The following is a 27,545-nucleotide window of genomic DNA, read 5'->3' as shown; positions in this document are numbered from 1 at the left end:
AACTTCCCAAGTCCCTGTCCTCATGGAGCTTATATCTTAGTGGATGGAGACAAACATACAAATATATTGAGTGGTAATAAGTGACATGTACAAAAACAGAGCAGGATAACAAGGCAGCAGGTGACAATCTGGTTGGGGCCATGAGGGGGAGTGACTGATATTTTATTTTATTTTATTGCGGTACGCGGGCCTCTCGCTGTTGCGGCCTCTCCCGTTGCGGAGCATAGGCTCCGGACGCGCAGGCTCAGCGGCCATGGCTCAAGGGCCTAGCCGCTCCGCGGCACGTGGGATCTTCCCGGACCGGGGCACGAACCCTTGTCCCCTGCATCGGCAGGCGGACTCTCAACCACTGCGCCACCAGGGAAGCCCGACTGCTATTTTATAAGGTGATCAGTAAAGTCCTTTTGGACAACGTGACATTTGAACTGTCTTAACGGATGGGAGAGGGAGCCATGCAGATATATGGAAGACTAGCGTTCCAGGTAGAGGGAACAGCAAATATTCCTGAGGCAGGAACATACTTGGCCGCTCCAGGGAGGCCCGTATGCCTGTGGAGGAGTAAGTGGGGTGAACAGTGGTGGTAGGAAATAAGGTAAGAGTGTCCATTTCCCCACATATTCCCTCCTCATCCAGTCAAGTACCACACCACTCCCAATGCCTCTTGCACCCATCTCTCAGTCCCAGTCTTAGTTCACGCCCTTACCATCCTTGCTTTGTTCACCTGAGGACAGCTAGTACAACATTTCCTGCACTGCAGATGCTCCATAAATGTTCGAGGATAACATATTTGAATTATCTGCTCCAGAATATGTTGTCTTGGCTGGTCCCTCATCACGCACCTCATGGAATTTGTGTCTCTGAATGTGGTTTCCTGTAGCATTATGACTTCTGGTTGAAACTTTATCGTGATGGGAAATGAAGTTATGTTCACATCCAAACCTGACAGATTAAACCACTTTTTTATTATAAGCTTAATTGGCACACAGTTCACTGAAGATACACTTCACTTTTACAGAAGCCTGTCAATAGGAAAATACATGGACGCACACAAAAATTTATATTGGTACTTCAATATAAATTTAAACAAATGCTTTCCAAAGAGAATACAGGTTATTTACATCAATAATTAAAGATGGCTCTTGCATGTGCCAATATCATGTATATGTTTAATTGTGTATTATGTTTAAGGCCGATGGAATCTGTAGCTAACTTCTCAGTTGGTTCCTAAATAGGTTGGAACATACTGATATTGTCTTCCTTTTAACTATACAAATGAATCATATAAAATGTTCCCTGATGTGTAGCTATAAAATTATCATTTACTCCACGTAAGCCTTATGGCAACTTTAGAAGGCACTGCCTGTGAGGATGACCCTGCCCTTGAAATGTCTGGATCTTTTTCTCACCAGGATACACAATTCAAATGCATAGGACTCAATGAATCCTTAGTATTTAAAAAGGTCCTCATTTCACGGATAGAAATATACAAGATCTTAGTAAACACAGCTAAGTTTCTTAAGGGGATGGTGGGAGGGCAATGGCAAAAAAAAAAACTAGGACAGATGCTCAACAAAAAGCCGTTTGAAAATCATCATAAAGGTAATTACTTTCTATCATAGGTGTATTTTTCTAATTACTGTTATGCCAAACATTTGCCACCACAAAATACATTCATTTTTATTCTTTATTTAAATTATAATGAGTGGTGGGTGTTTCTTCCTAAATAGCCATTAAGCTCTTGGGAAATTTTAATCTACTTTACTTAAACTACTTTAATAAATAAGAATTTTCCCCTTTGATTTTTGTAAGCAACTGCCATGAAGCATATTTTGAAACCGCCTTTAATTTGCTAAAAAGACACTTTGGCAATGTGGAAGAGTACATGACCTTGGAAAGACCCAACAAGTACAGTAAATGCCCGTGATCTCAAGGAAAACTACAGGCTACAGAACCCTCCACTTTTCTTATGCTGAGCTAGAGTACAAATGTAACTGCTTAAACACAAACATCCATCTTCCACCAAATAGTAAACAGATATTTTATGTAATTGTAAGATAATTCCTTCAATTCCACCAATGTAAAAACAAAACAAGTTGCAAAGATCAACAATATAGAGACTGAGGGTGAAAACAAGATGAGTCGTTCACAAGCTAATTGAAACTGCAGCCTGAGGATGCCAGACCAACATTATAAATATGAAGAAAAAGAAGCTAAATGTTTACTTATCACAACTAACTTCGGCATAAGCACCAGCTATGTTCAGATGGGGTCAGCACATAGGCCACGTATAAATGCACAGATCACAGTGAATGAAAGCCATAAAAATCTAGCTCCCTGGCCCTTCAATCAACCCTTCAGAGCAACGGGAATCTAGCAGGGAGCCAGAAGTCCCCCTTCAGCTGCTTATACAACATTAAGCCCCCCCAGGCCTCACCCCCAAGCCCTTTCCCACCAGCAACAGTCACAATGAGCATACAATTTCTTGATCCAGTTTATCCAAGGTCTGTAGATATGGGCAATAATTTGCCCTATTTCATTTTAAACAGAATGGTTACATAAATTAATACTCAAAGACATTGAAGCATCATTTGTGTATATTCTTATTTAACATTCAAATGGTTTAGATGGCATTTTAGAAGGTCCCTTGGGTGCAAGTAAGGATCTTCAAATTTGGATTAAACACTGATATTACGTCTAAGATCTTGAATGTGAGACTCCAGGCCTATCTATGGTAAGGCAGGTGACAGTATCTTCAGTCATTCTACATAATAAATGCACTGTTCTGTGGCTACAAAATCCTGACTACTTAAATGATCTACTGCCATGGGCTAAGGTTTTATAAGGCACTTTGGGCTATGTGAAATATTTCTCCTAACTCTCAGGCTGAATCTTAAAGAAATATTTACAAAGCTGCAGCAAAGTAATTTTAAAACTGGATGCTCTACTGATAGGTCTAACTGGGATGGTGAGAAGCAGTTTGTACACAATGCCCGTTAATTTCTCCCTGTGCCGTGCGTGTATCACCGTAGAGAAGGTCACAGACATGGGCCACCTGAACTACTGTGCAGCTCGCTGGACTCTTCAACAGCCACATGACCCCTTTTCCTTTTCTTCATTCAACTGATCTGCAGAGGTGTGACCGTTGGATCGCACCACGCCTTCGGGAATCCAGGACTTGTCCACACACCGTTCCATTCGCTTCATTATCAGGTCCAGGAGCATCTCAATCGCTTGGTTTATGTTTGTCCCATTGGCAGCGCTAGTTTCAAAGTAGGGGATTCTGGAAGACAGTGACAACTCGGGTAACAACATGTGGAGGGAAAGGACAGTGACCTTTTTGCTCTTGATAATTCAACTTAAAAAATTGGAAGAATACAAATATACAAGACAACAAAAGCATTTTGCCACACAGGCCACATTAAAAAGTGAAAAAATAATTGACACTGAATTCCTAACAGACGTAAAACTTCTGGAAGTGTTTACTCCCATTAAACAGATGATTAAACTGCAGCTCAGAAAGATAAAGCAACGTGCCCAATTTCATTATGCTAGAAAGTAGCGAAGCCAGGATTTTAATCCACAGCGGTTTGATTCTAGTGTAACCAACTTAAACTATAGGCTCCACTGGTTCCAAATATGCATACTTGCATGAGGATTTCCAAAACAGAAAACTCTGTTTCACTTGATACATACAGGGGGGGAAAAAAAAAGCTGATATAAGAGAGACTTCAGAGGTCCCTGGCTGTATTTGTCAAAGGCTTTGCCACTTGTCAGCTCCAGGCTGTATTCCTGGACCACACACTTGAAGACATTCTGAATTCCACAGCACTTCAGAGTTCCTCAGGTATTATCGATCTTAAGCATGTTTGTTTTGTTATCCCAGGACCCGAGGTTAGGTGTAATTTTTTAGTAACTCACAAAGCATCATTTCAAAACTGTAAGGCTACTTTTCACATATTCTTAAGACGTCAGTCTTGTCATGGTGGTCACCTTTCATACTTAGAGTCAGTCTTTGCAAGGGGATTAATCAATCACCTGCCAAGTTCTTCCTCCTTCTTAATAAAGTCATGAAAATAGTGATAAAATTGTATTTTCTTCAAACTGTTGATTTCATTCCCACCACTTAGTAAGGAATCTGACCAAAAATGCTCTTAGATGTAAAATCTACAAAAGAAAGTTGTTTTAGCACCTCTGGGAGCCCTGCAATTGAATTCAGTAAAATACTCCTTACATTTATAGAGACTTTAACATCCAACTCTATTACAATACTTTTCCTGAAGAATGTCTTTGTTTTCCTGTCTTCTCATAGCATGTTAACACTACATCAATGACTCTGATTACAACTTTGGTTATTCTTTCATTTCCTGGCTAGGAGCAGCTTCCACAGGAGAGCGTTTCCAGATTTGTTTTAACCTTCTTACTACTTTTACAGATCTTTTCACAACTGTTCTGCTTCCTGTGTCACCAAGAAGCACATTAGGGGCACATGTGTAGGGATGGAAGGCTATTTGTCCATTATGATTTCCTCAAGATGTTGCCTTATTATCTGCTCGCTTCCTATGGGAGGTAGCAGGCCTTGCAACTGGACTCTACAATCCTCTCCTGTTTGAGTATAGCTCTTAAAAGCCGGTTGAGGAACCATCACTTCATTTGAGGATTTATCTACCTATCTGTGAGTTCTGAAGGACATGGTTGCTCCACTGATTCTACCATGACCATGTTCATAGCCCTTCATATGCTGGCTCTAAAATATCTTAATCAGAGAAGGGTCCACTGGGCAAATTACATCATCTCAGTAGTTTTTAAACCTCTTGCCTGGGTATCTCTTTGGTTACTGTCAGTTTTTTTTCCCTACCTCTTCATCTGGTGCCTTAGCCACAAAATGAAGGTAATACATCTTTCCCATCCCCCTGGTTACATGCAGTATTTCTTTACCAAGTTTGAAGAAGACATTCTTTGTGGGGACTGAATAAATACTTATTTATCAAGTACCTATGTGATTGAGCTAAGTCCTGGGGACACTTTGTAATGCTGCCATTTTTACATGAGCTGCATTTTAGATTAAGAATTCTCAAAATTTAAATACTTAGGTTTTCTCCATCGTGCTCTTTCTCAATTATACACATGAAGAATCATTTAATATCTGCAGAACATTTCTTATACTTAAGGAGAAGGCTTGATCATTCTATCACCATTCAGAAAGCTATTGTTTAATGGAAAAGCAACTGAAAAACTCATCTCTCCCTCAGAGAATAATGGGCTGAAATTGGAAATACAAAAATAAAAAAGTAGTTGAGCAGTAAACTTTCTTGTAAATACTAGTCATAATAGTGTACATCTTACTTTTAAAATTTCCTCAAAGTCAATTAAGAATATCCTTCCAGCTATAGAGTCCTCAGCCTCAATGAATTCCCCAACAGGATCTCCATTAAGCTATTTCTATTTTCCATAGTTTCTTCCATCTCAGCTCCTGGTAATTACCTCACAATAATTTTTAAGGCATAAATGAGAAAGAACAGTTGAAAATACTTTTTAAAAAATAATAAAACCGGGCTTCCCTGGTGGCGCAGTGGTTGAGAGTCCGCCTGCCGATGCAGGGGACACGGGTTCGTGCCCCGGTCCGGGAATGTCCCACATGCCGCAGAGCGGCTGGGCCCGTGAGCCAAGGCCGCTGAGCCTGCGCATCCAGAGCCTGTGCTCCGCAACGGGAGGGGCCACAACAGTGAGAGGCCCGCGTACCGCAAAAAAAACACAAAAAAACAAAACAAAAACAAAAATAATAAAACCTATGCATGGAAGTTACAGACAGTTTGGAGAATAGTTAAGAGCCATAACCTCTGGAGCCTGCCTGCCGGGATTCAAATCCTAGTACGACTCCTTACCGACTGTGTAGCCCTGGCAAGCTATTAACATCTGTGCCTCAGTTGCCTTATCCATAAAACTAGATAATATCAGTATCTTCCTATTAAGGATTAAATGAGTTAACATTTCAAGCACTTAGAAATGCGTAATTTTTGACAAATGTGTCATTGACAAACATTCCTTATTTCCAACGCAGTAATGGGTTAGGTTACAAAAGTTTGTTTTTAATTTTGTTGTTTAAATCTTAGGACACATAGAAACAATGTCACTGAATCATGGAAAATCATAGCTCCAAGAGACCTCAGCAAGATTATAAACATTAAATTTCCAGACTAGCCCATAAGCACTGATTTAATCCACAATGTAGCTGATATACAATCCTGCCCTAAATTCTGGTAAACTGAACCATGCTTCCCTACGTCAGAGATGGTTCACTCAGATCTGTCCTAGCCAAAATGTTTCATGCTTCAAAGCATTTGTCTCCCTCCAGTCCCTGTCAAACCATAAGAGGTTCCTTACTGCCCCCAAGTGATCATCACTAAATGCTGAGAGAAAATGGATCTTACTTTACTGATCAATACTGAAGTATAAATGACTGGTGCCTCTAGCAGAACTATGAGCTATTCTCTATTTACTAACTTCAGCAAATATTTAATTGGTATAATTTCAGGGTATATGAGTGAAGGTGTACATTTTTAAGTCACTCATATTAAAATAGGTACAGTATTAATGAGATATAGTTTAGAGTTATAATTCAAATTCTAGTAACAAACTAAAAATATATTTACTGGCCATTTGTGAATCTTCACGTGATGTGACCAGGAGTCAGGTTAACAGCCTTAAAATCTTTTGACTAATTATTCAGAGTCTTCTGAGCAATTGGGGCAACACGGTTTTTGTTTCTATAGGAATAAATGAGTGCTAGAGATCACTCCTCTCTACTCTCAGTTCTTTGAGCTGCCAGACAAAAAGCAAACTAGATGAGATGCACATCAAAGACCCTGAATTAAGACTTCTGTTCCAGCATAAAATGATGCCCCAGACACAGAAATGTGCCTTGTGCTCACATTTGAAAATTGGACTTGCTCAGCTTGTCCTAAGGGCATAGGAAGTCTAGTGGATGGAGTCAGTCATATTTTTATGTCCATATCTTCCTGATGCTCACTTTTAGAAGGCATTCGGGCTACTTTAACTGAACAGTTCTCCGCGTCTGTAAAGAGGTGTTAACAGTGCTTCATGGGGTCTTGATAAGGATGCAATAAGATAATATACGTAAAGGGCTTAACACAAGCCTAGCATCCGCAAGTGCTCAATCAGTGTTCATCTAATGGGGTTCTCTTCTCCTCTAAAAATAATATTCTGCTTTTCCTAAAACTTTCTAGGCAAAAATTTAGTAATCTTAGCTTAAATTCAAGAGGATCAATTGTCCCCCTTTTAAGCATGGAGACAGGTGTGTTGTTCCTTCTCGCCACATGGTGGTGCTAGAGCAGCATGACTAGGGAGCAGTACCACCAAACATTTGAAAAAAATCATGTGCAGCTAATTGATATCAATCTGTAAACGAGCACTTAATGACCTTTTGGAACACATGCAGAATACAAATTTTGATGTGCTTTTAATAAATTGATAAATCACAAATTTCTAAATTAAAAAATAATGCGCAAAACGAAAATTAGGGTGGGCCTTATCATTTGCAGCTTTTCACCGAGACACCTATATCCAGCTCATGTCATAGGTTAGGACCCACATTTTTAGATGTTTTCTTTTCCATGACTTATTTCTACAACACTAGAAGATCTTAGATCCCAGGAATGAAAGCAAGTGTATTTGGTGATTCTGTCCAATGGTTCTAGATATTTGGCTCACGTGTGGATCCAGAAATTATGAAGATATTTTTCACTAAGGTAAGAAGCAAGTCTCACTGCTCTTCATGGCCTGTTGGCTGGTAAACGAACAAGCATTTACAGGAAACAGTGAGGGTATAAACTGTTTCAGCCTGGGAGACTGTGCCCAAATGAAATTCAGGTCCTCTACTGAGTCTTTGGGGCTCTGGAAATCAGCCTTATCTGTTTAGTTGCAGCTTATGTGTGTGGTTTTAAAATGTGCCCAATGATAGGGCATTAATTTATTTCTTGAATAAGGGTCAGATGTCCACAAATTTTCAAAGAATAAAAAACTATTAGAGATCAAGCTATTCATACATTTCATCTAGTTCAGACTAGATAAGACACTGACAGCAGTATGCTGAGCTAAGCCACTTGAAATCCCAGAAATGGTCTGTACTCATATTACTAATGTTGTAAATCAATGTTTTTAACACATCTTTCATTCAAGAAACTCTTGAGCACCCTTCTCATCACTAGCCAGCAGTCTCCAGTGGGGGAACAAAGTTGTCTTATATTTGCTGCCCCTAAGAATAGATCTTAAAAGCTCTCATCACAAGAAAAAAAAACTGTAACTACATGGGACTTTCCTGGTGGTCCTGTGGTTAAGACTCTGCACTTCCACTGCAGGGGGCACGGGTTCCACCCCTGGTCTGGGAACTAAGGTCCCACACGCTACCAGGTGTGGCCAGAAAAAAAAAAAAAGGAAAATAAAATTGTAACTACATGTGGTGATGGATGTTAACTAAACTTACTGTGGTGATCATATCACAATATATACATAAATCAAATCATTAAGTTGTATACCTAAAACTAATACAATGTTATATATCAATTATATCTCATTTTTTAAAAATTTGCTGACTCTTTGCACAGCACATGTGAAATACATACTTTCAATTATCATACTTTCATCATATTCATAATGTTCTCTATTTCCCTCGACCCTGAATCAAAAACAAAAGGCTTATATTGACCACCAACTATCTTCTGTGAATAAAGAGGGTAGAAGGATGCTTAGATGCAACCATTTTCACTCACAATAAAGTCCTTTCCCACCCAGTTGTGGCTGGTGCTCCTTTGGTACCAATCCCAGTGTCCCTGCCCAGTCTGTATCAAAGCTGATGTCATTAACTGTGCAAGAGAAAAAATCCTCCTGGATTTAGCATGGATTTTCCGATGTTAAGTCCTTGAGCACATTTCCCTTCTCCAAGCATGGCACAAGTACACACCTGCTTCATATTCTGTGCATAATGATTTTGTCCACCTCTGCTGTCAAGGAAAATATCTGCCAGCATGCACAGCTCATAGTAACTTGACATCTACACAGGTGGGTCTCAAAGTGTTATCCTCAATCACTAACAGCAGCAGCACCTAGGAATCAGCTAGAAATGTAAAATGTGGGGCTTCATCCCAGACGTACTAAATGAGAAACTCAGTGGGACAGCGTTCAGGTGAAGCTGGAGCACACTAAAGTCTGAGATTCAACGGTATCATCTAAAAGATGAATGTTGTCAATGTTGCATTCTGCTTTCTCTTTTAATATATTTGTCACTGACTTTGTAGCTATTTTTAAAAGCATTTCAGCAACAGTGTGAACTATAATAGTTTTGACTGGCAGAACTACAAATTTGAATAACCCTCTGTTTTGCTCTCTTCTCCGATTTCATTGACAATATTATTCAATATTACATACTAGAAAGCATTATTTTGTAGTTGTTCTAAAAAACTCGACTGCTTTACGGGGCACATCGCTTTGTTGTGTTAGGAAGTGACCTAAGAGCTTCACATTACAATTTAACCACGTTTTATAGCAAAAAAAAAAAAAAAAAAAAAAAAAAAAAGTAACTAGGGGTGAAGGGATTCTTAGTCTACTAAAACTAATTTTTTGAATATTCATCATCATGCATCCAATTCACCCTTTCTATTTTGGGCTGCTGCATGAAGCCCTCATTCTCAGATTTACTTGTCCCAGCAGACACAGATTTATGTTCCATATTTGCACTGTAACATGTTTTTATTAGGTTTGCAAAGTTTTTCTGAGACATAGTCTTTCACTCTCCAAATGCATGTATATTTCAGAGAACCACCTGTGAACCAATGACCCATTTTTATGAACTGAGGAGAGAAGGCAATACGATAGTAACAAAAAATGCAAATTTATCAGACAACATACAAAAGATATGAAGATATGCCGTAAACTACTGTTTTCTGAGTGTTAGCACATAGATGGACTAACCAACATAGTCCTCTAGTGCATGTGCAACCAATGAAAATATTACGATTATTAAAAATGAAAAAAAGATTTCTGTGAAAATAATCATTAAACTTATATGTTCAAATTTGTGAAGCGCATGTGAACCAAATTTCCCCTTTACACCTTCCTCTGCCAAACAGCCTACAGAACTCTATTTTATGCTTCCTAAATCCTGAGGGATGTCCGTTTCCACCCCTGTCCATTCTTCAATAATTTCGATTATCCTATCTGCTAATCTCTCCTCTCCTTATTTTAACTCAGCTCAGAAACTTTACATTGAGTCCCTCTTATGAAATACTCCCCAGATCTTCCAACCTGGGCACAGAGGGAAGACAATCCCTGTTATCCCCAGAGCCCCCATATAGTCAGAAAGCAATGCCAGGCTCTTTCATACCAGGCAGGAGATGGGATCCTAAGAACCTGCCCAGAGGAAACAAGCAAAGGGCTGAAGAAGGCCAGAGGGGTAAGAAATCAATCCAGACTCCCCCACAAAGCTTGACAATGTGCTTCTTTGATCCAGCTAACTCCCCTAGCTGCCCTATTTTTTTTTTTTTTTTTTGGTCTTTGCAAACACACTTCTCAAAAGCATGGTCCACAGTTTCCGTTGCTTCATCACTTACTTCCTCCTCACCCCCTTGCAACACAGCGCCCAGCTTCAACACTTCAGAATCCTCCATGATATTTGATCCCTCCCTCTTTCCTTCCACGACTTTACACAAAGTGCCTCTCATGAGAGGAGGGGACATATCAGGGGATCAGAATCGCCTGCAGGGCTCTGTCAGCCTCCATTTCAGAATCACCTCCGTCAGAGGTTCTCAACCTCTGCTCACAAAAATCACATGGAGAGCTTTTAAAAGATACCAGTGCCCGGCCCCCACTCCCTACCTGTGGTGGCTTTGCAATCTGTCAGCTTGGCTAGATTGAACAACACTTCCCAGAATTCCCTTCCCAGTCAGGGTGGACCACAGAGAGATGCAGCGGGGGGGATGCAGAGGGCGGAAGTGAAGGAGCAGCCATTCTGCTCATACATCGACGCTTCTCCACTAGCTCATCTCGTTGGCACAGACCAGTGACCAGACCTGCCCCCTTTCCACCTTCCCCTAGATCCTCCTTCAGCTTCTCCAACTCCTGGGCCAGGTGTGTGTGTGTGTTTAGCTCTGTGGCAAAGGGTCTTGGCTTCTGTAGGACACCCACACCATCCAGGTCAGAAGCCATAAGAACTGATACAAGTGTCAGTCCATCATTACGGGTCCCAGCTGGTTCTGGCTCTCCGCCACTTCAAATCCATCTTCCCCTCTGACTGCCTGCCCTGTGGGCTCCAGAGTCAGACACAAAGCAACACTTTACAAAGGCTGCCCGACAGCTCTCCACTTCACCCCACTCGTCATCCCCAGACTGACCTGGGAAAGTACTCATAACAGCCCTCCACGTTTGAAGGCTTTCGGCAACTTCCTGTGTCCCGGGACATCAAGTCCACTCTTCTTACCTGGTGTTCAAAGCTCTCCAAACTCTGGCTCCTTCCCACCGGGCCTTCCACTCCCCCCCACCCCCGGTTTGAACCCCATTGTTGAGTGCTTTCCGAACTCAATCAGCCCAAGGAAGAACAAAGCAGGGGTCACACAAAGAAAAGGGAAAGGGCCTCCTCGGGCCTGCCTAACAGAGGCCGCCAGCGTGGTAACGCCCCTACACACAGCCTACTGACACCCCACACCATCTCTCTCTCTCTCTCTCTCTCTCCCCCCCCCTTCTCTACCCTACTTGCTGCCTCCCACTTATATTAAGGGTAATTAATACATACACATTTGCATTCGTATTATATTAGAGGCAGAAAGAAAGTAAAGCACAAATTGTTTTGTAGACGTGCCCCAGACACCTTAATTAGCAGCAGCTGACCCCTTCTCTCATGTCCAGTTAATGCTGCTGCTACTACGAACCTATTCCCTGAGCTAAAGGAGGAAGACAGTATTTAGTTGATTCTCCAGCACAAAAACACAGCTTAAACCAAAGGGGATCTTCACAGTCCTCTCCCAGCACAGGTATTCCAAAGCCAATAAGGCCTTCTTGTCTGCGGGAGCTCTCTACAGCAGCATAGGAACTGGCTTTGAAATTTCCTCGCTGAATATAGAGAATTTCCTTATCCTGGGTGTCTCTTACCTGCATCTTGGAAAGGAGGCCTTACATAGTTAGGGCATTTGACCTCAAAGCTGTCTTTCTTCAAACACCAAGAGACTGAGAAAAACGGTACTGAAGCACTGAATGAGGGCCCTCGCCCACTGCTGTTGCTATGGTTCCCATATCATATAATATTAATAAGCAAAGTAGGTATTTGACACCTCCCCCCAAGGGCTACATCTGAGTGTTTCAATTTTTTGCTTTTGCCCTTTTTGTTATCCATTCATATGCAAATGTTTGCATTGGAAACTTGCCCTGTAGATTCCTCCACAAAAATACTCACCCATACTTCTCTGCAAGTCCTCTGGCTTCTTCCTCTTTTACTACTCTTTGGTCTTCCAGATCACTCTTATTTCCACATAACACTATATCTGGGTTTTCACAATATGCATGCATTTGTAGCTGACCTATTAATATAAGAAAATTTATTATAGGTAAGTAATGTAAGTCTATGATCAGTGGAGAATACATGCAAAAGTGTTTTGAAACTGTAAATGGATATACAGATATAAGGAACTGATATAATTCTTTCAAAGCACCAAGACCCTAAGCTATAAAACTAAATGGATGGGGCAGAGATGTAAAACTAATCCTACCCTTATGCACATACCCCAGCTTATTTATATCGGAGAGGAATGGGAGAATTTGTTCTCTCTCCAAAAGTTATGTACACACACACACACACACACACACACACACACACACACACGCATACACATACAACATAGCTGTCTTTCTTATGAAGGCCACTTGAAAAAAAAAAACACTTGGAGGATTTACTAGTGCTTATGGCTAATCTTAAAGCTCTGTTTTTCATATATTTTCTCTCCATAGCAATGACATTTTAAAACAAATTGTCTTTCTATAAACTAACCTATTTCCATCTGAAATGTTTTTCACATTTTCCTATTATCCTAAGGCAGAATCAATTTATCTAAAACAAACAAAATATAGGATCAAATGAAGATAGAAAACCCAGAATAAGTAGTAAATGATTCTGTCACCAGAACCAAGAAGCAGGAGACTACAATTCTTACTCCATAGCTGCTATTTCTTTTCACCTGAAAATCTGTAAATAGGCAATAATTTTTAATAGCAGTTAAATCAAGGGAAATCCAACTAAGCTAAAGAGCTTAATCTCCCAAAGAAGGAAAATAAAGTCTTATTTCTTCCTCATCACACTCCACAATGAAATGAAAGCAACCTAAACTTGCACAATAAGATATCGTCAGAAATGTGTGGCTTAATTTATTCTTTATCATGGTTAACCAGAAAAGTGTTGACATTTTAGTTCCTCATTATAAAGTCATGTTCGCTATATCTTATCAGGAGAAAGTCAAATCGGCAAGTATTTACTGAGCAATAAGGGAGGCCTGATACTTGGTGTAGAATTCAGGGCACTGACCTTTGCCCTCAAGGGACAGTTAGGGGAAACAAGACCCATACAGGCAAGACCAAACTGTGTACCATTTCCAACAACAGCCGAGACCTTTCTTTCCTCCAGGCTGTTACACATGCTGTCCCCACACCCTTGAATACCCAAATACAACCTTCCTTCAGGGAATCCCAACCCTTCCTTTAAGACTTGCCTCTCAGTTACCTCTACTGTGAAACCTTTCTGGTCTCCAGAGAGACTCTGTGCTCTGTTAACACCATGTCTATTCAGTATCATGGTTATGAGCATGAACTCAGGACTCAGGGTGTCTAAGGTTGAATCCTGGCTCTGCCATTTACTAGCTGTGTGGCCTTGAGGAAGTTATGTGGCCACTCTGTGCCTCAGTTTCCCCATCTGTAAATGGTGATAATGACGGTACTTACTTCATAGGGTTTAGGTGAGGATTAAATGAGTTAATTCAGCAACTCTTCAGGTAAGGTCCATGGACCAGCAGCCTAACCATCACCTGGGAACTTGTTAGAAATGCAAATTCTCAGGTACCACCCCAGATCTACTGAATCAGGAAGGCTGGGTTTCAGGCCTGGAATCTGTGTTTTAACAAGCCCTCTGGGGGGATCTAGATGCATGCTTGCACTTGACAATCATTAAGTTAATATAATAAAGAATTTAGAGCTGCTGTGTAGTACCAGTAGTAATGTTTAATAGTATTTACTTTGAGGAGTCTGGGAAGTACGATAACTGATAATTTTTCTTTTTTCCCAACTTTTCTACAAAATCTGTGAATTACTTACCGTGGGTTCGATCCCTGGTCCAGTAAGATCCCACATGCTGTGGAGCAACTAAGCCTGTGTGCCACAACTACTGCGCCTGCACTCTAGAGCCCATGAGCCACAACTACTGAGCCCACGTGCCACAACTACTGAGCCCAGGCACTGTAACTACTGAAGCCCGTGTACTGGGGCCCACGTGCTGCAACTACTGAAGCCTGTGTGCCTAGAGCCTGTGCTCCGCAACAAGAGAAGCCACCGCAATGAGAAGCCCATGCACTGCAACGAAGAGTAGCCCCCACTCACCGCAACTAGAGAAAGCCCGTGCGCAGTAATGAGGACACAACACAGCCACAAAAGAAAAAAAGGTAAATTAGGGACGTCCCTGGTGGTCCAGTGGCTAAAGACTCTGTGCTCCCAATGCAATGGGCCCGGGTTCGATCCCTGGTCAGGGAAAATAGATCCCACATGCCGCAACTAAGAGTTCGCGTGCTGCAACTAAAGATCCTACATGCCTCAACTAAGACCTGGCACAGCCAAATAAAAAAAAATTTTTAAGTAAATTGATTAATTCTTTTAAAAAAATCTCACCAAGGAAAAAAGCACATACATAAATAACTACAACTAGAGGTGGTATGTGATACGGACCCTGTAAGTAGTACAAAAGGTAACAGGAGTTAAGAGGAGAGAAAAAATTAAATCCAACAAAGTTATCACAGAAAATTTCATGGAGGCCATATTTTGCTATATTTTAAAGAAAAAGTAAAACTCAACTTTTTAAGGAAATGGGAGTGGGTGTGAGGAGGGCTTTTCAGACAGAGGGAATAACAGGAATAAAAATATAAAGGCAAAAATACGTTAAAAATATACCTGCTGGGCTCTTGTCCCATTTATGTGAGGCTACAGAAGAAAAGTTTAGAAATATAGGCTGCTTTAGAGTTTCCCCACAAAACACGCTGCCTGTGGGCATGACTGGCTCCTCCTACAAGCTCCAGAAAGACAGGTGAGTGATAAAAACTATCTGATTGCTCTCAGATTTCAAATTCAGGCCCAGAGGACACAGCTCTCTATTCAGTCTCCTAAACTCAGCAGGGATCACCTTGGGACTCTTACCCCTTGCCCAAGATGGCATGGACAGATCTTGGGTCAAGGGAGAAGGGACTGCAATGCAGCTCTAGAGAAGCAAAGGGAGGGGGCAGACTTGCTTTCTCCCCCTGGGCCTTCAGTGCCCAGGACTCAGCTACCTGCTCAATGCAACACTGCCTCTGTTCTTCTATCACCATTAGTGTGTATATATATATATATATTTTTTTTTTTTAATTTGACCAAAAAAAAGAAGAAATGAATGATCCCTGTAATAGTCAAAATACTAACAGGAAGAGGAAAAATAAAATGTATAGATAATTAACAAATTTTTATTCCTAATTAAGATTTGCTATTACCACCTCTGACACTGAACCTTATACCATTTTTTTAAAAACGGGGCTGGAGGGAGGAGAATACTTTCCATTGAAGATGCGAAATCTCCAATATGCATGTTTTCTTTACCTAACTGGGCAAAAAGAATTCTTTTACACTATAAGGAAAATATAAAATAATACATACATACACATAATTTCACATGATTTTGTTCTTCATCTAACTAGCCATAAAGCCCAAATGGACAAGATTTATCTTGTCCAGGGTTTCAGTTTCTGCCAGTGAAAAATAGGTGGGTTGATGCTCTTTCGATGCTAAGATTCTATGAGCCCATCTCTAACAACAATCCTTTTAAAGTGCTTGACTTAAGAAAGCCCCAGAATTTGTTCCGATGATGCAGAGGCGAGAATGATGAGCAAGGAATGAGGATAAGAGATTAGAAATAGCCACCACCCTTCAATTGTAAGGGTGTGTGACTCAGGCAGGCATTTAACGAAGTGAAGCCCAGTAAACATGACTAAATTGGGGAACCTATATTTAAAGTATTAAATAGCTCTTCAACTCTTAGTGATCAACTTAGTTGAGAAAGAACATAAAGGGCCACTGAATCAAGGGGGAAAAAAGGCCACTGAATCAAAAGCCATAAGCTCCATGTCATTGGACAAGTCTGTTACTCTGTGAGGCTCAGCATCTTCATCCTAAAATTAGGACACACCACCTCCCTGCATCTGCTCACAGGCGGCACGTGGGGATCAGACACAAACTATGTGAAAATGCTTTGAAAACCACAAGGCACTAATAAATTACTTATTTAAAAACTCTTTTTTTTATTTTTAAAAATTATTTATTTTTGGCTGTGCTTGGTCTTCGTTGCTGCGCGCGGGCTTTCTCTAGTTGCGGCGAGCGGGGGTTACTCTTCGTTGTGGTGCACAGGCTTCTCATTGCGGTGGCTTCTTTTGTTGTGGAACATGGGCTCTAGGCTCACGGGCTTCAGTAGTGTGGCATGTGGGCTCAGTAGTTGCGGTGCAAGGGCTTAGGTGCTCCGCGGCATGTGGGATCTTCCTGGACCAGGGCGTGAACCTGTGTCACCTGCATTGGCAGGCGGATTCTTAACCACTGCACCACCAGGGAGGTCCCTCATTTTTTAAAATAAGGTTTTCTACTATAAAAACCACAGCCCATTACCCTTTCATAATACAAAAACTCCAAATTCTTAAGTAGTGGGTGTTTCGAAATAAGTGTTTTCACTTTAAAGATTTGGATGTTAAGAATTTAACATCACAGCCCTCTCAAGAGATTCTCTAAGGTAACACTAATACAACCAACAGAGGAAAATGTACATTTGCAAGGCAAGAAAATGATACATTTGGTCAAGTAGCAGTATTTTAAATGGCTACTATAACCAATCATGTAAGAGATTAGGCTGTCTCCAAAGAGCCAAAATGCAGGTTCATATATATTTTGCTGGGGACCACTCTGGCCAATGCAGTTCTAGAGGTTTCTATGACGGGATCCTCCTGGTAAATGCTCTGGCCCTAAAAGTAGAAAGGGCCTCAAAATACAGAAGAGGCATGGAGCCAGGGGTAGGGTCCATTAAGCTTTCAAAAGGGTCAATGTAATATACGTTTTAAACCCTGGGATGGTAAAATACCTGATAGCACTTCTCTAGGCTTCTATTTCCTCATCTATAAAATGCAGATGAGAGTCCCCTTTGTGGAAAAGACTGATGAAGAGATTACATAGAAAGCACTCCTTGTATCTAGAGTGCAGGATGCACTCAACAAATGAAAGTGAGCATGACTAGGGAAAGCAGAGTATTTCAGTTATCTTCACCCCTAAACTAAGAGCCTTGCTCCTTTAAACAGCATCTTAAACAGCACTGGGAGCTCTTACAGAACAACTTACAAAAGAAGAAGAATATAAAAGGGATTGTATTGCAGGGAGTGGGAAGCAAGAGGCAGGGAGACTATTAACACTTACTTATCCAGTTTCTGACACTGAGGAAACTTTGCTCATTTGTCAGATCAAAAAGCAGAAGAAACCCCATAGCATCTCTGAAGAATGCGGTTGTCAAGCTGCGGAACCTGGGAACATAAAGCAGATTGGTCACCTAAACCATGGCCCCACTCTTGAGAGATAAAGCCACCAGCAGTGCCCTCAGCCTCTTACAACAGTTCATCAAAAACAAGTTAGATGTTTAATAACATGCCGCTGTTTCTAGTAACTTCACATTATATATGCACATTATACATGCATACATCTTATTTGTGCAAGATTTACTGTATTACATTAATAGATAATTTCAACAGTGTAAAATTATGTACATAATCAATGATATTGGATAGCATACAAAATATAGTAAGTAGTTATCTAGAGCAAGAAAGAATATGTGAAAACAAATCTAGACTTTCGAAAATGCCAACAATTATCCAAAGTTAAACGTGCAATTTTCTTTTAAAATAAAGACCATCTGTGTAAACTTTTAAAAAATTTTAAATAAGTTAGATGATGCTATTCCAAACATGTACATTACAGTTATTTATCTGACTGATAAAAGTTTATGTGTTAATAGGCCGTGTGATTTAAAAACCCAGCCTGCTGGACAGGGATGACAAGAACTAGCTCGTGATTCCTTGGTCTCAGCCCAGAATTTATTGTACAGTTAAGAGTTAAACAGGCCAAAAGCAACGGTGCTTGCTGTGTTTGTCTTCTTTGTCCTGTGAAAGCTTGACTTGATTGAACATCACAATGTGTTCCATGACCTTTTAGTGTTCAGTCTCTAAAGAAATCTCTTATCTCTGAGAACCATTTCTTTGGCTTTAAGGTGGGGATAGTATCGCCTCAGTCTCCCCTTTCTTGGTACTCTCGCCACCAAGGATTTATCCTGCTCTCTCCCCTCTCTCTCCCGCTCTAGTAGCAGGTTTTCTCTTATTCTGCTTTTATGCAAAGCCTGCAACTGACAGGCAAAGGCTCCAGGGAAGAAAATACTGGTACGAATCTGTCATCTAATCTGCTCTTTTAAGTTTTCTCAATTATTTCTAATCCATGTTCTTACAAAAAGAGTACTTATCTTTCAGAGATACGTACCAAAATAGTTACGAATGAAATAATTTGCTATTTGGGATTTGCTTCAAAATAATTGGGCGGTGGGGGTGGTGGGAAAAGGTGAGGAATATACGTGAAATACGATGGGCCACAACTTGATGGCTGTTGAAACCAGGGACTTAGTACCTGAGTTCACTGTACTCTCCTCTCTACTTCTGCATATACTCGGAGTTTCCCATGATAAAAAGTTAAACAAACAAAATCCTTCAAGGAAATTGTGAGAGATAACATGGCTATAGCTAACTAAAAGCAACTTCAAACAGACTTGTGGTTGCCAAGCGGGGAGAGGGGTGGGGAAGGGATGAATTGGGAGTTTGGGATTAGCAGATGCAAACTATTATAAACAACAAGGTTCTATTATATAGCACAGAGAACTATATTCAATATCCTGTGATAAACCATAATGGAAAAGAACATAAAAGAGAATGTATATATTTGTATAACTGAATCACTTTACCATACAGCAGAAATTAACACAACACCGTAAATCAACTATACTACAATTTTTAAAAACTTCATATGAAGATTTCATGTGACATTTTTGTCATGCAACCTCTGACCATATAAATTAATTCCAATGAGATTTTCTACTAGGTTTCAACAATCAGGTAAGAATAACGCATACAATTCTACAGCTTTCTTTGTGGTTGAGTAAACAGCAAAAGCAAATGGAGAAAAGTATACAGATCTAAAAAAAGGGTGGGAGAAAAAGAAAAAAGTCCATAAGTAAAAGGGTCCATTTTGAAAAGGATCCATTTTTCCTTTGACCTTGTATGAAATAAAGCCACCATTATCAGCTCAGACTGATACATTTCCTGCTAATTTGGCAGCATGTCTTATCCAGGTGCAAATCAACTAATCAGCTGGCCTTTTCCTGCTCAGGTCACTGTGTGAAGAGCACAGCTGTTTTTCCCCTTTCCTCCAGTAAGGAGCACGTAAGTGAAGATCTCATACCTCTCCTGCCCTGCTGTGTCCCATAACTGCAGGTGGATTCTCTGGCCTCTGCCAATGGCTCCATCTGGTCCATTGGCTCTGTACACCTAAAATGGAAAAATGAAAGAGAAAAAGAGAACTTCTGAGAGAACTTCTTCTCACTTTCCTATTCAGTACAACTCCCCTAAGCATCTAAACTTCTAAAGGAAATCCCATCTGGAATACAATCTTATTTGTATTTTATTCCAAATAATCGTCTTTGGGTAACACAATAATTTGTATTAAATGATGTATGTACATTATATATCTTTATAAATATATTACAAAATATACAAGTAATACATAATTTGTATTAAAAAATAATAATCAGCTCACCTTTCCTCAAAGTCCCCTCAGGTCACTAGTTTCAGGAAATATTACCTTCTCCCCATCCTATGTTTAAAAAGTACTCTCAAAACAATTTTATAGGAAGGGCCTCTGAAAATCTCTTCCTCCATCAAAGCAATAAAAACACTGGCAAAAATAGTCAAAATCAACTTTTTCCAAACCCTTAAAATTAACAAAAGCTTGCAACATTCCAAGGAGCACCTATTCAAGAAAAACAGCTGAATATCAGTAAAAATTGTAAATTTTGTGCCTTTTTAACTTGTCCTATTCCCATTCCCCCTCCCCAGCTCCACTGTAGCCTTGAAAACCAACAGATGCACAACTACAGTAGCTGTGAAAACCATCAGTGCAGCAACCACTGTAGGAAGGAGAGGCAGAACAGGTTTGGAGTTCCCCAAAAGTCTCATCCCCAGAGCAGTGTCTGAAATCTGCCTGTAAAGCTCCATTCCCAAGTCTTGTCTTTATTTTATCTGACTTAACTTGCTCTATGAGAAAACCCTATCCTTAGACCATTTATTGAAAGCAATCAGCAGCAATTATTTAACATCACAGCTACCAAAGGCAGCAAGACCAGTTGGACCTAATCTAACCCCAAATCTTAAAGAAAAGATATGAGATGTCCACAGAGAGATTTGAAAAGTTTCACAATATTCCTTGGAACCTACTAGGCCAGGCTCATGTGCATGGTTGTACATATGTCCAGCAAAGACCTAAAAATGCCCTAATCTCTCACCTTTGGCTGACCTTGAGACTCTTCTCAAGCAGAAGTGAAGGCTAAGGCAGAGTTGTAAACTGCCTGCAGGAGCATTAAGCAAACATCCCAGCACACACACACAGAGTCCCTCAGAGAAAGCTGAGAGATATACTGGCTCAAGAATTTAAGAAACTTTCTGTCCACTCATTAGCTGACCACTAAGTTAACTAAGCAGAGACTTCAGTAGCTGCACGTAACAAGAAATACAGACTTCACAGAACTAGCCCAAGAACATCACTAAACAAACAGTGACGACAAAAATAAACGGGAAAAACAAGAAACCCTTGGGAATGGGGAGGAATCTGATTTCCAGAGTTGCTACATTCTATCAATGTAAATGTTCAGCTCTCAACAAAATTTATAAGACACACAAAGAAATAGGAACACACACACAGATAAAGCAACCAAAAGAAACCATTCCTAAGGAAGCCCAGATGTTGAACTTACAAGACTTTAAATCAGCTATTATAAATATGTTCAAAGAACTAAAGGAAATCATGTCTAAGGAATCAAAGGAAGGTATGAGAATAATGCCTCACTGAATAGAGAATGTCAATAAAGAGATAGATATTATAAAAAGTAGTAAACAGACATTCTGGAGTTAAAAATTATAACTGAAGTGCAATATTCACTAGAGGGGCTCAAGAGGAGATTTGAACTGGCAGAAGAAATAATCACTGAATCTAAAGATAGCCCAATTGAGATCACCTAGTCTACTCACGAAAGAAAAAAAAAAGGAATGAATAAAAGTGAAGAGAGGGAACTCCCTGGTGGCACAGTGGTTGGGAATCCACCTGCCAGTGCAGGGGATGTGGGTTCGAGCCCTGATCCAGGAGAATCTCACATGCTGTGGAGCAGCTGGGCCTGCGTGCCACAACTGCTGAGCCTGTACTCTGAAGCCCACGAGCCACACTGCTGAGCCCGTGTGCCACAGCTACTGAAGCCCATGCGTCTAGAGCCCGTGCTCGGCAGCAAGAGAAGCCACCGCAATGAGAAGCCTGCGCACGGCAACGAAGAGTAGCCCCTGCTTGCCGCAACTAAAGAAAGCCTACGCACAGCAACAAAGACCCAACACGGCCAAAAATAAATTAACTAATTTTTTTTTAAAAAAGTGAAGAGAGTCTTGGAGACCTATGGAACACCATGAAACATACCAATATATGCATACTAGCAATCCCGTAAAAAAATTTAAAAAAAGGAGAGATAGAAAGAGGCAGAAAAATTATTTGAGGAAATAATAGCCAAAAATTTTCCAAATCTGATGAAAAACATTCATCTCCACATTCAAGAAACTCAGTAAACTCCAAGAAGGATAAGCTTGCTGATACTGACTAGACATATCACCACCAAACTGTCAAAATCAAAAGACAGAATTTTAAAAGCAGCAAGAGAAAAGTGATTCAGCACATGCAAGGGATCCCAATAAGACTAAGAGCTGATTTATCATCAAAAAAAATGAAGGCCAAAAGGCAGTAGGATGACAAAAAGTGTTGAAAGAAAAAAGACTGTCAACCAAGAATCCTATATCCAGCAAAGCTATTCTTTAAAATTAAAAGAGAAATTAAGACAACCTCAGATAAACAAAAACAGAAAATTCATTGCTAGCAGAACTGCCCTGCAAGAAATAATAAAGACAGAGCTTCAGGCTGAGATGAAAGGACCCTAGCCAGTAATTCGAATCCATACAAAGAAATAAAGAGCACCAGTAAAGATAACTACGTGGGTCAATATAAAAGACAGTATAAATGTTTTTTTGCAACTCTTTCCTTCCATCTGATTAAAATACAATTGCATAAATTAATAATCATAAACCTGTGCTGATGGGCACACAGTGTATAAAGATGCAATTTGTATGACAATAACAGTGCAAAGTAAGGGGTAGGAAATGGAGCCACATAAGAGCAGAGTATGGCATTGAAATTAAATTGGTATTAATCCAAACTAGATTGTTAAAAATTAAGATGACAACTGTAATCCCTAGGGGAACTATTAAGAAGATAATTCAAAAAATATATAGTAAAAAATGAGAAGGGAATTTAAATAGTATACTAGAAAATATCTATGTAACACAGTTGCAAAGAAATAACGAAACAACAGAAAAAAGATAAGATACACAGAAAACAAGTAGCAAAATGGCAGATATAAATCCTACTTTATCAGTAATTATATTGAATATAAATGTATTAAAGACTCCAAGTGAAAGGCAGGGGTTGGTAGAATGGATTTAAAAACATGATCCAACTATATGCTATCTACAAAAGACACACTTTAAATTCAAAAAGGTGTAGGGAAAAGGATGAAAAAAATATATACCATGCAAACAATAACAAAGAGAGAGCTGGAGTGGCTATACTAATATGAGAAAAAATAGACTTGAAGACAAAAAGAGTTATTAGAGACAAAGAAGGATATTTTATAATGATAAAAGGGCTGATTTATTAAGGATACATAGGGATAAAAAGAGAAATGAACAATTTGACAATAATATTTAGAGACTTCAATACTACTTTCAATAATGGATAAAACAGGGGCTTCCCTGGTGGCACAGTGGTTGAGAGTCCGCCTGCCGATGCAGGGGACACAGGTTCGTGCCCCGATCCGGGAAGATCCCACATGCTGTGGAGCGGCTGGGCCCATGAGCCATGGCCGCTGAGCCTGCGCGTCCGGAGCCTGTGCTCCGCAACGGGAGAGGCCACAGCAGTGAGAGGCTCGCGTACCGCAAAAAAAAAAAAAAAAAAAAAAAAGGATAAAACAAGCAGGCAGATGAACAACGAAACAGAAGACCTGCAGAACACTGTAAGCCAATTAGACACAATAGACATCTACAGAAGATTTCACCCAACAACTGCAAAATACACATTCTTCTCAGGTTCGCATGAAACATTCTCAAGGACAGACCATATGTTAGGTCATCAAACAAGCCTCAATAAATTTAAAAAACTGAAGTCATACAAAGTATGTTCTCTAACCACAATGTGGTAAAATTAGAAATCATTAACAGAAAGAAATTTGGAAAATTCATGAATATGTGGAAATTAAACAGTACAGTCTTAAATAACCAATGGGTCAAAGAAGAAACACAAGGGAAACTAGAAAATACTTTTAGATGAATGAAAAGCACAACATACAAAAAATATCAAGTGAACTTAAAGCAGTGCTCAGAGGGAAATTTTTAGCAGTAAACACCTATATTAAAAAACAACAAAGATCTCAAATCAATAACTTAAACTTCAACCTCAAAAAACTAGAAAAATAAGAGTAAACTAATTCCAAAGCAAGCAGAAGGAAAGAAATAATAAAGATTAGAGTAGAAATAAATGAACTTTTCTTTGAAAAAAAATCAAGAAAATTGATAAACCTTTAGTTAGACTAATCAAGGATAAAAATAGAAGACTCAAATTCTTAAAATCAGAAATGAAAGAAAGGACAACACTACCAACCTTACATATGTAAAAAGATTATAAAGGAATAGTATGAACAATTGTATGCCAAAATATTAGATAGCTTAGAAGAAATGGAGAAATTCCTACACCCAAACAATTGAAACTAACTCAAGAAAAAATAGAAAATCTAAAGAAATATATAACCAATAAGAAGACTGAATTCATAATAAAAATAACTTCCCACAAAGAAAAGGCCAGGCCCAAATGCCTTCACTGATGAATCTGATCAAATGTTTACAGAAAAATTAACACCAATCCTTCTCAAACTCTTCTAAAATATAGAAAAGAAGGAAATACTTCCCACCTCATTTTATGAGGCCTATATTATCCTGACACCAAAATCAAAGATACGAGGGGGAGAAAAACTACAGACCAATATCCTCTCTGAATACAGACACCAAAATACTAGCAAAAAGAATCCAGAAAAATATATAAAGGATTATATACCATGACTGAGTAGAAGTTATCACGAGAACAAGAAGATTGGTTTAACATACAAAAATCAACCAATATTGATTTGTAATGGAATAGAACTGTTATGGAATAAAGGACTAAAACCACACGACTATTTCAAAAGATGCAGAAAAAGCATTTGAAAAAGTCCAACACCTTTCATGATAAAAATGCTCAACAAATTAGGAATAGAAGGAAACATCCTTGACCTGAAGAACAGCATCTATGAAAAATGCACAGCTTATATTACACTTAATGGTGACTGAATGCTTTCTCCCTAAAAGACAAGACAAAGATATTCTCTCTGAACACTTCTATTCAACTTTTTACTGGAGGTTCTCATCAGGGCGATTAGGCAAGAAAAAGAAACAAAACATACCCAAGTTGGAAAGGAAGAAGTATAACAGAAGATGGGAATTCTGAACATCTATTTCCTATCTTGTATATAGGAAATCCTAAGGAATAAATACACACACAGATACATACACCCCCTACACACACATGTACAGGTTATATTAAAACTAATAAACAAGTTCAGTAAGGTTCCAATATACAAGCTCAACTTACAAAATAAATTGTATTTTTATACACTGGCAAGAAACAATTCAAAAATAAAATTAAGAAAACAATTTAATTTATAATAGCATAAAAAGATTAAGATACTTAAGAATAAATTTAATTAAAAAGTATAAAACATATTCTGAAAGCTATAAAATATTGTTGAAAGAAATTAAAGAAGATCTAAATAGGAAAACATTCCACGTTCACAAATCGGAAGACTTAATAGTCTTAAGATACCAATACTCACCAAATTATTCTACAGAGTCAATGCAAACCCTATCAGAATCTCAGCCGGCTTCTTTGTAGAAATTAACAAGCTGTCCCTAAGATTCATATGAAATTGCAAGGAACCCAAAACAATCGTGAAAAAAGACAAAGTGGGAGGACTCGTGCTTCCCAATTTCAAAACTTACAACAAAGCTACAGTAATCAAGATAGTGGCATAAGGATAGACATATAGATAAATGGAATAGAATTGAGAGTCCAAAAATAAACCCTTACATTTATGGTCAACTGATTTTCAACAAGAGTGTCAAGAACATTCAACAGGGGAAAGAATAGTCTTTTCAACAAATGGTGCTGGGACAATTAGACATACACATGCAGAAGAATGAAGTTGGACCCCTATTCACCCTATACCCCAAAATTAACTCAAAATGGATCACAGATCTAAATGTAAAAGCTAAAACTATTTGCATATCATATATCTGATAAGAACATTTATCCAGAATACACACAAAAAAAAAACCTCTTAAAACTTAACAACAAAAAAACAACCAATTTCAAAATAGGCAAAGGATCTGAACAGACATTTCTCCAAAGATGATAAACAAATGGCCGATAAGCATATGAAAAGGTGATTGTTCCACAACATTCATCATCAGGGAAATTAAAGTCAAACTTGCAATGAGGTACCACTTCACACCCACTAGAATGGCTACAATCAAATAGACAACAAGAAGAGCTGGTGAAGATATAGAGAAATTGGAACCCTCATACATGGTTGGTGAGGACGTAAAATGGGGCAGCATCTTCCGAAAAATGTGGAAGTCCCTCAAAGTTAAACAGAGAGTTATCATATAGCCAGTCAAATCCGCTCCAAGCCTATATAAGTATATTGAAAACATAAGTTCACCCAAAAAATGTATATGAATATTAATAGAAGTATGGTTCATAACAGCTAAAAAGTGAAACAACTGAAATGTCCACCAATGGATGAATGGATAAACAAAATGTGGTATACCAATACAATGGAATACTATTTGATCATAAAAAGGAATGAAGTTCTGATACATGATACAACATTATGCAGAAAACATTACACTAAGTAAAAGAAGCCAGACGCAAAAGGCCACATATTGTATGATTCCATTTACATGATAAATCCAAACGAGCAAATCCAGAGAGTAGATTAGTGGCTGGGGGAGGGAAAATGGAAAAATGCTAAAGGATATGAGGTTTCTTTTGGGGTGATGAAATGTTCTAAAATTTGGTAGTGGTGACAGTTGCACAACTGTGAATATACTAAAATACCACTGAATTGTACATGTTAAATGGGTGAATTTTATATAAATTATATCTCAATAAAGTTATTTTTTAAAAACAAAGTTATAAAATGGGGATTAGTTAATAAATATAATCACAAGCATATAGGGGAGGGGCAAGATGGGGTAGGGAATTGAGAGGTACAAACTACTATATATAAAATAAATAAGCTATAAGGATATATTGTACAACACAGGGAATATAGCCAATATTTTATAATAACTATAAATGGAATATAACCTTTAAAAATTGTGAATCACTATATTGTACACCTGAAACTTATACAATATTGTACAGCAACTATACCTCAATTTTAAAATAATTTAAAAAAAAGAAAGAAAAAGAAACAGACTCTCTGGTAGTGGAAGGCTTAGGGTGGATCAGAGGGAATGAATATTTCTGTCCTAGAAGCCAGAGACCATTCATTTTTCCCAGGTAGAATACTCTCCACTGCAGGGTTTTTGTCATTAATCTCCTGACTACTTGTTGACCTGCTTCATGGGAACAGCTGCTTTTTCAGTAAGAAATGTAGTTCCTGTACATACTAACCTCCTGCCTTCCTCCCTACCCCACAATAACTTGTCTTGCTGTCCTCTGAAATATAAATA

The 27,545-nt window shown here is 39.1% G+C and overlaps 1 protein-coding gene across 4 annotated transcripts in view; it reads right to left on the bottom strand.

Annotated features, from left to right (window-relative positions):
• Window positions 1-940: 940 nt before the first annotated feature.
• RAB27A (RAB27A, member RAS oncogene family) overlaps window positions 941-27,545 on the bottom strand; it is a 74,147-nt gene continuing 47,542 nt past the window's right edge. For all 4 annotated transcript variants that reach the window (XM_004274648.3, XM_049706028.1, XM_033436959.2 and 1 more), the window contains exons 3-6: window positions 19,816-19,901; window positions 17,737-17,840; window positions 12,458-12,581; window positions 941-3,280 (exon numbers count right to left, since the gene is read on the bottom strand). In XM_004274648.3, coding sequence (XP_004274696.1) covers window positions 3,082-3,280; window positions 12,458-12,581; window positions 17,737-17,840; window positions 19,816-19,901 — 513 coding nt within the window. In that variant the 3' untranslated portion in view covers window positions 941-3,081. The remainder of the gene's footprint in view (window positions 3,281-12,457; window positions 12,582-17,736; window positions 17,841-19,815; window positions 19,902-27,545) is intronic.

This window comes from Orcinus orca, chromosome 2, assembly GCF_937001465.1.
Source record: "Orcinus orca chromosome 2, mOrcOrc1.1, whole genome shotgun sequence".
NCBI classification, from domain to species: Eukaryota; Metazoa; Chordata; class Mammalia; order Artiodactyla; family Delphinidae; genus Orcinus; species Orcinus orca.
This window is presented reverse-complemented; position numbering and strand designations above follow the sequence as displayed.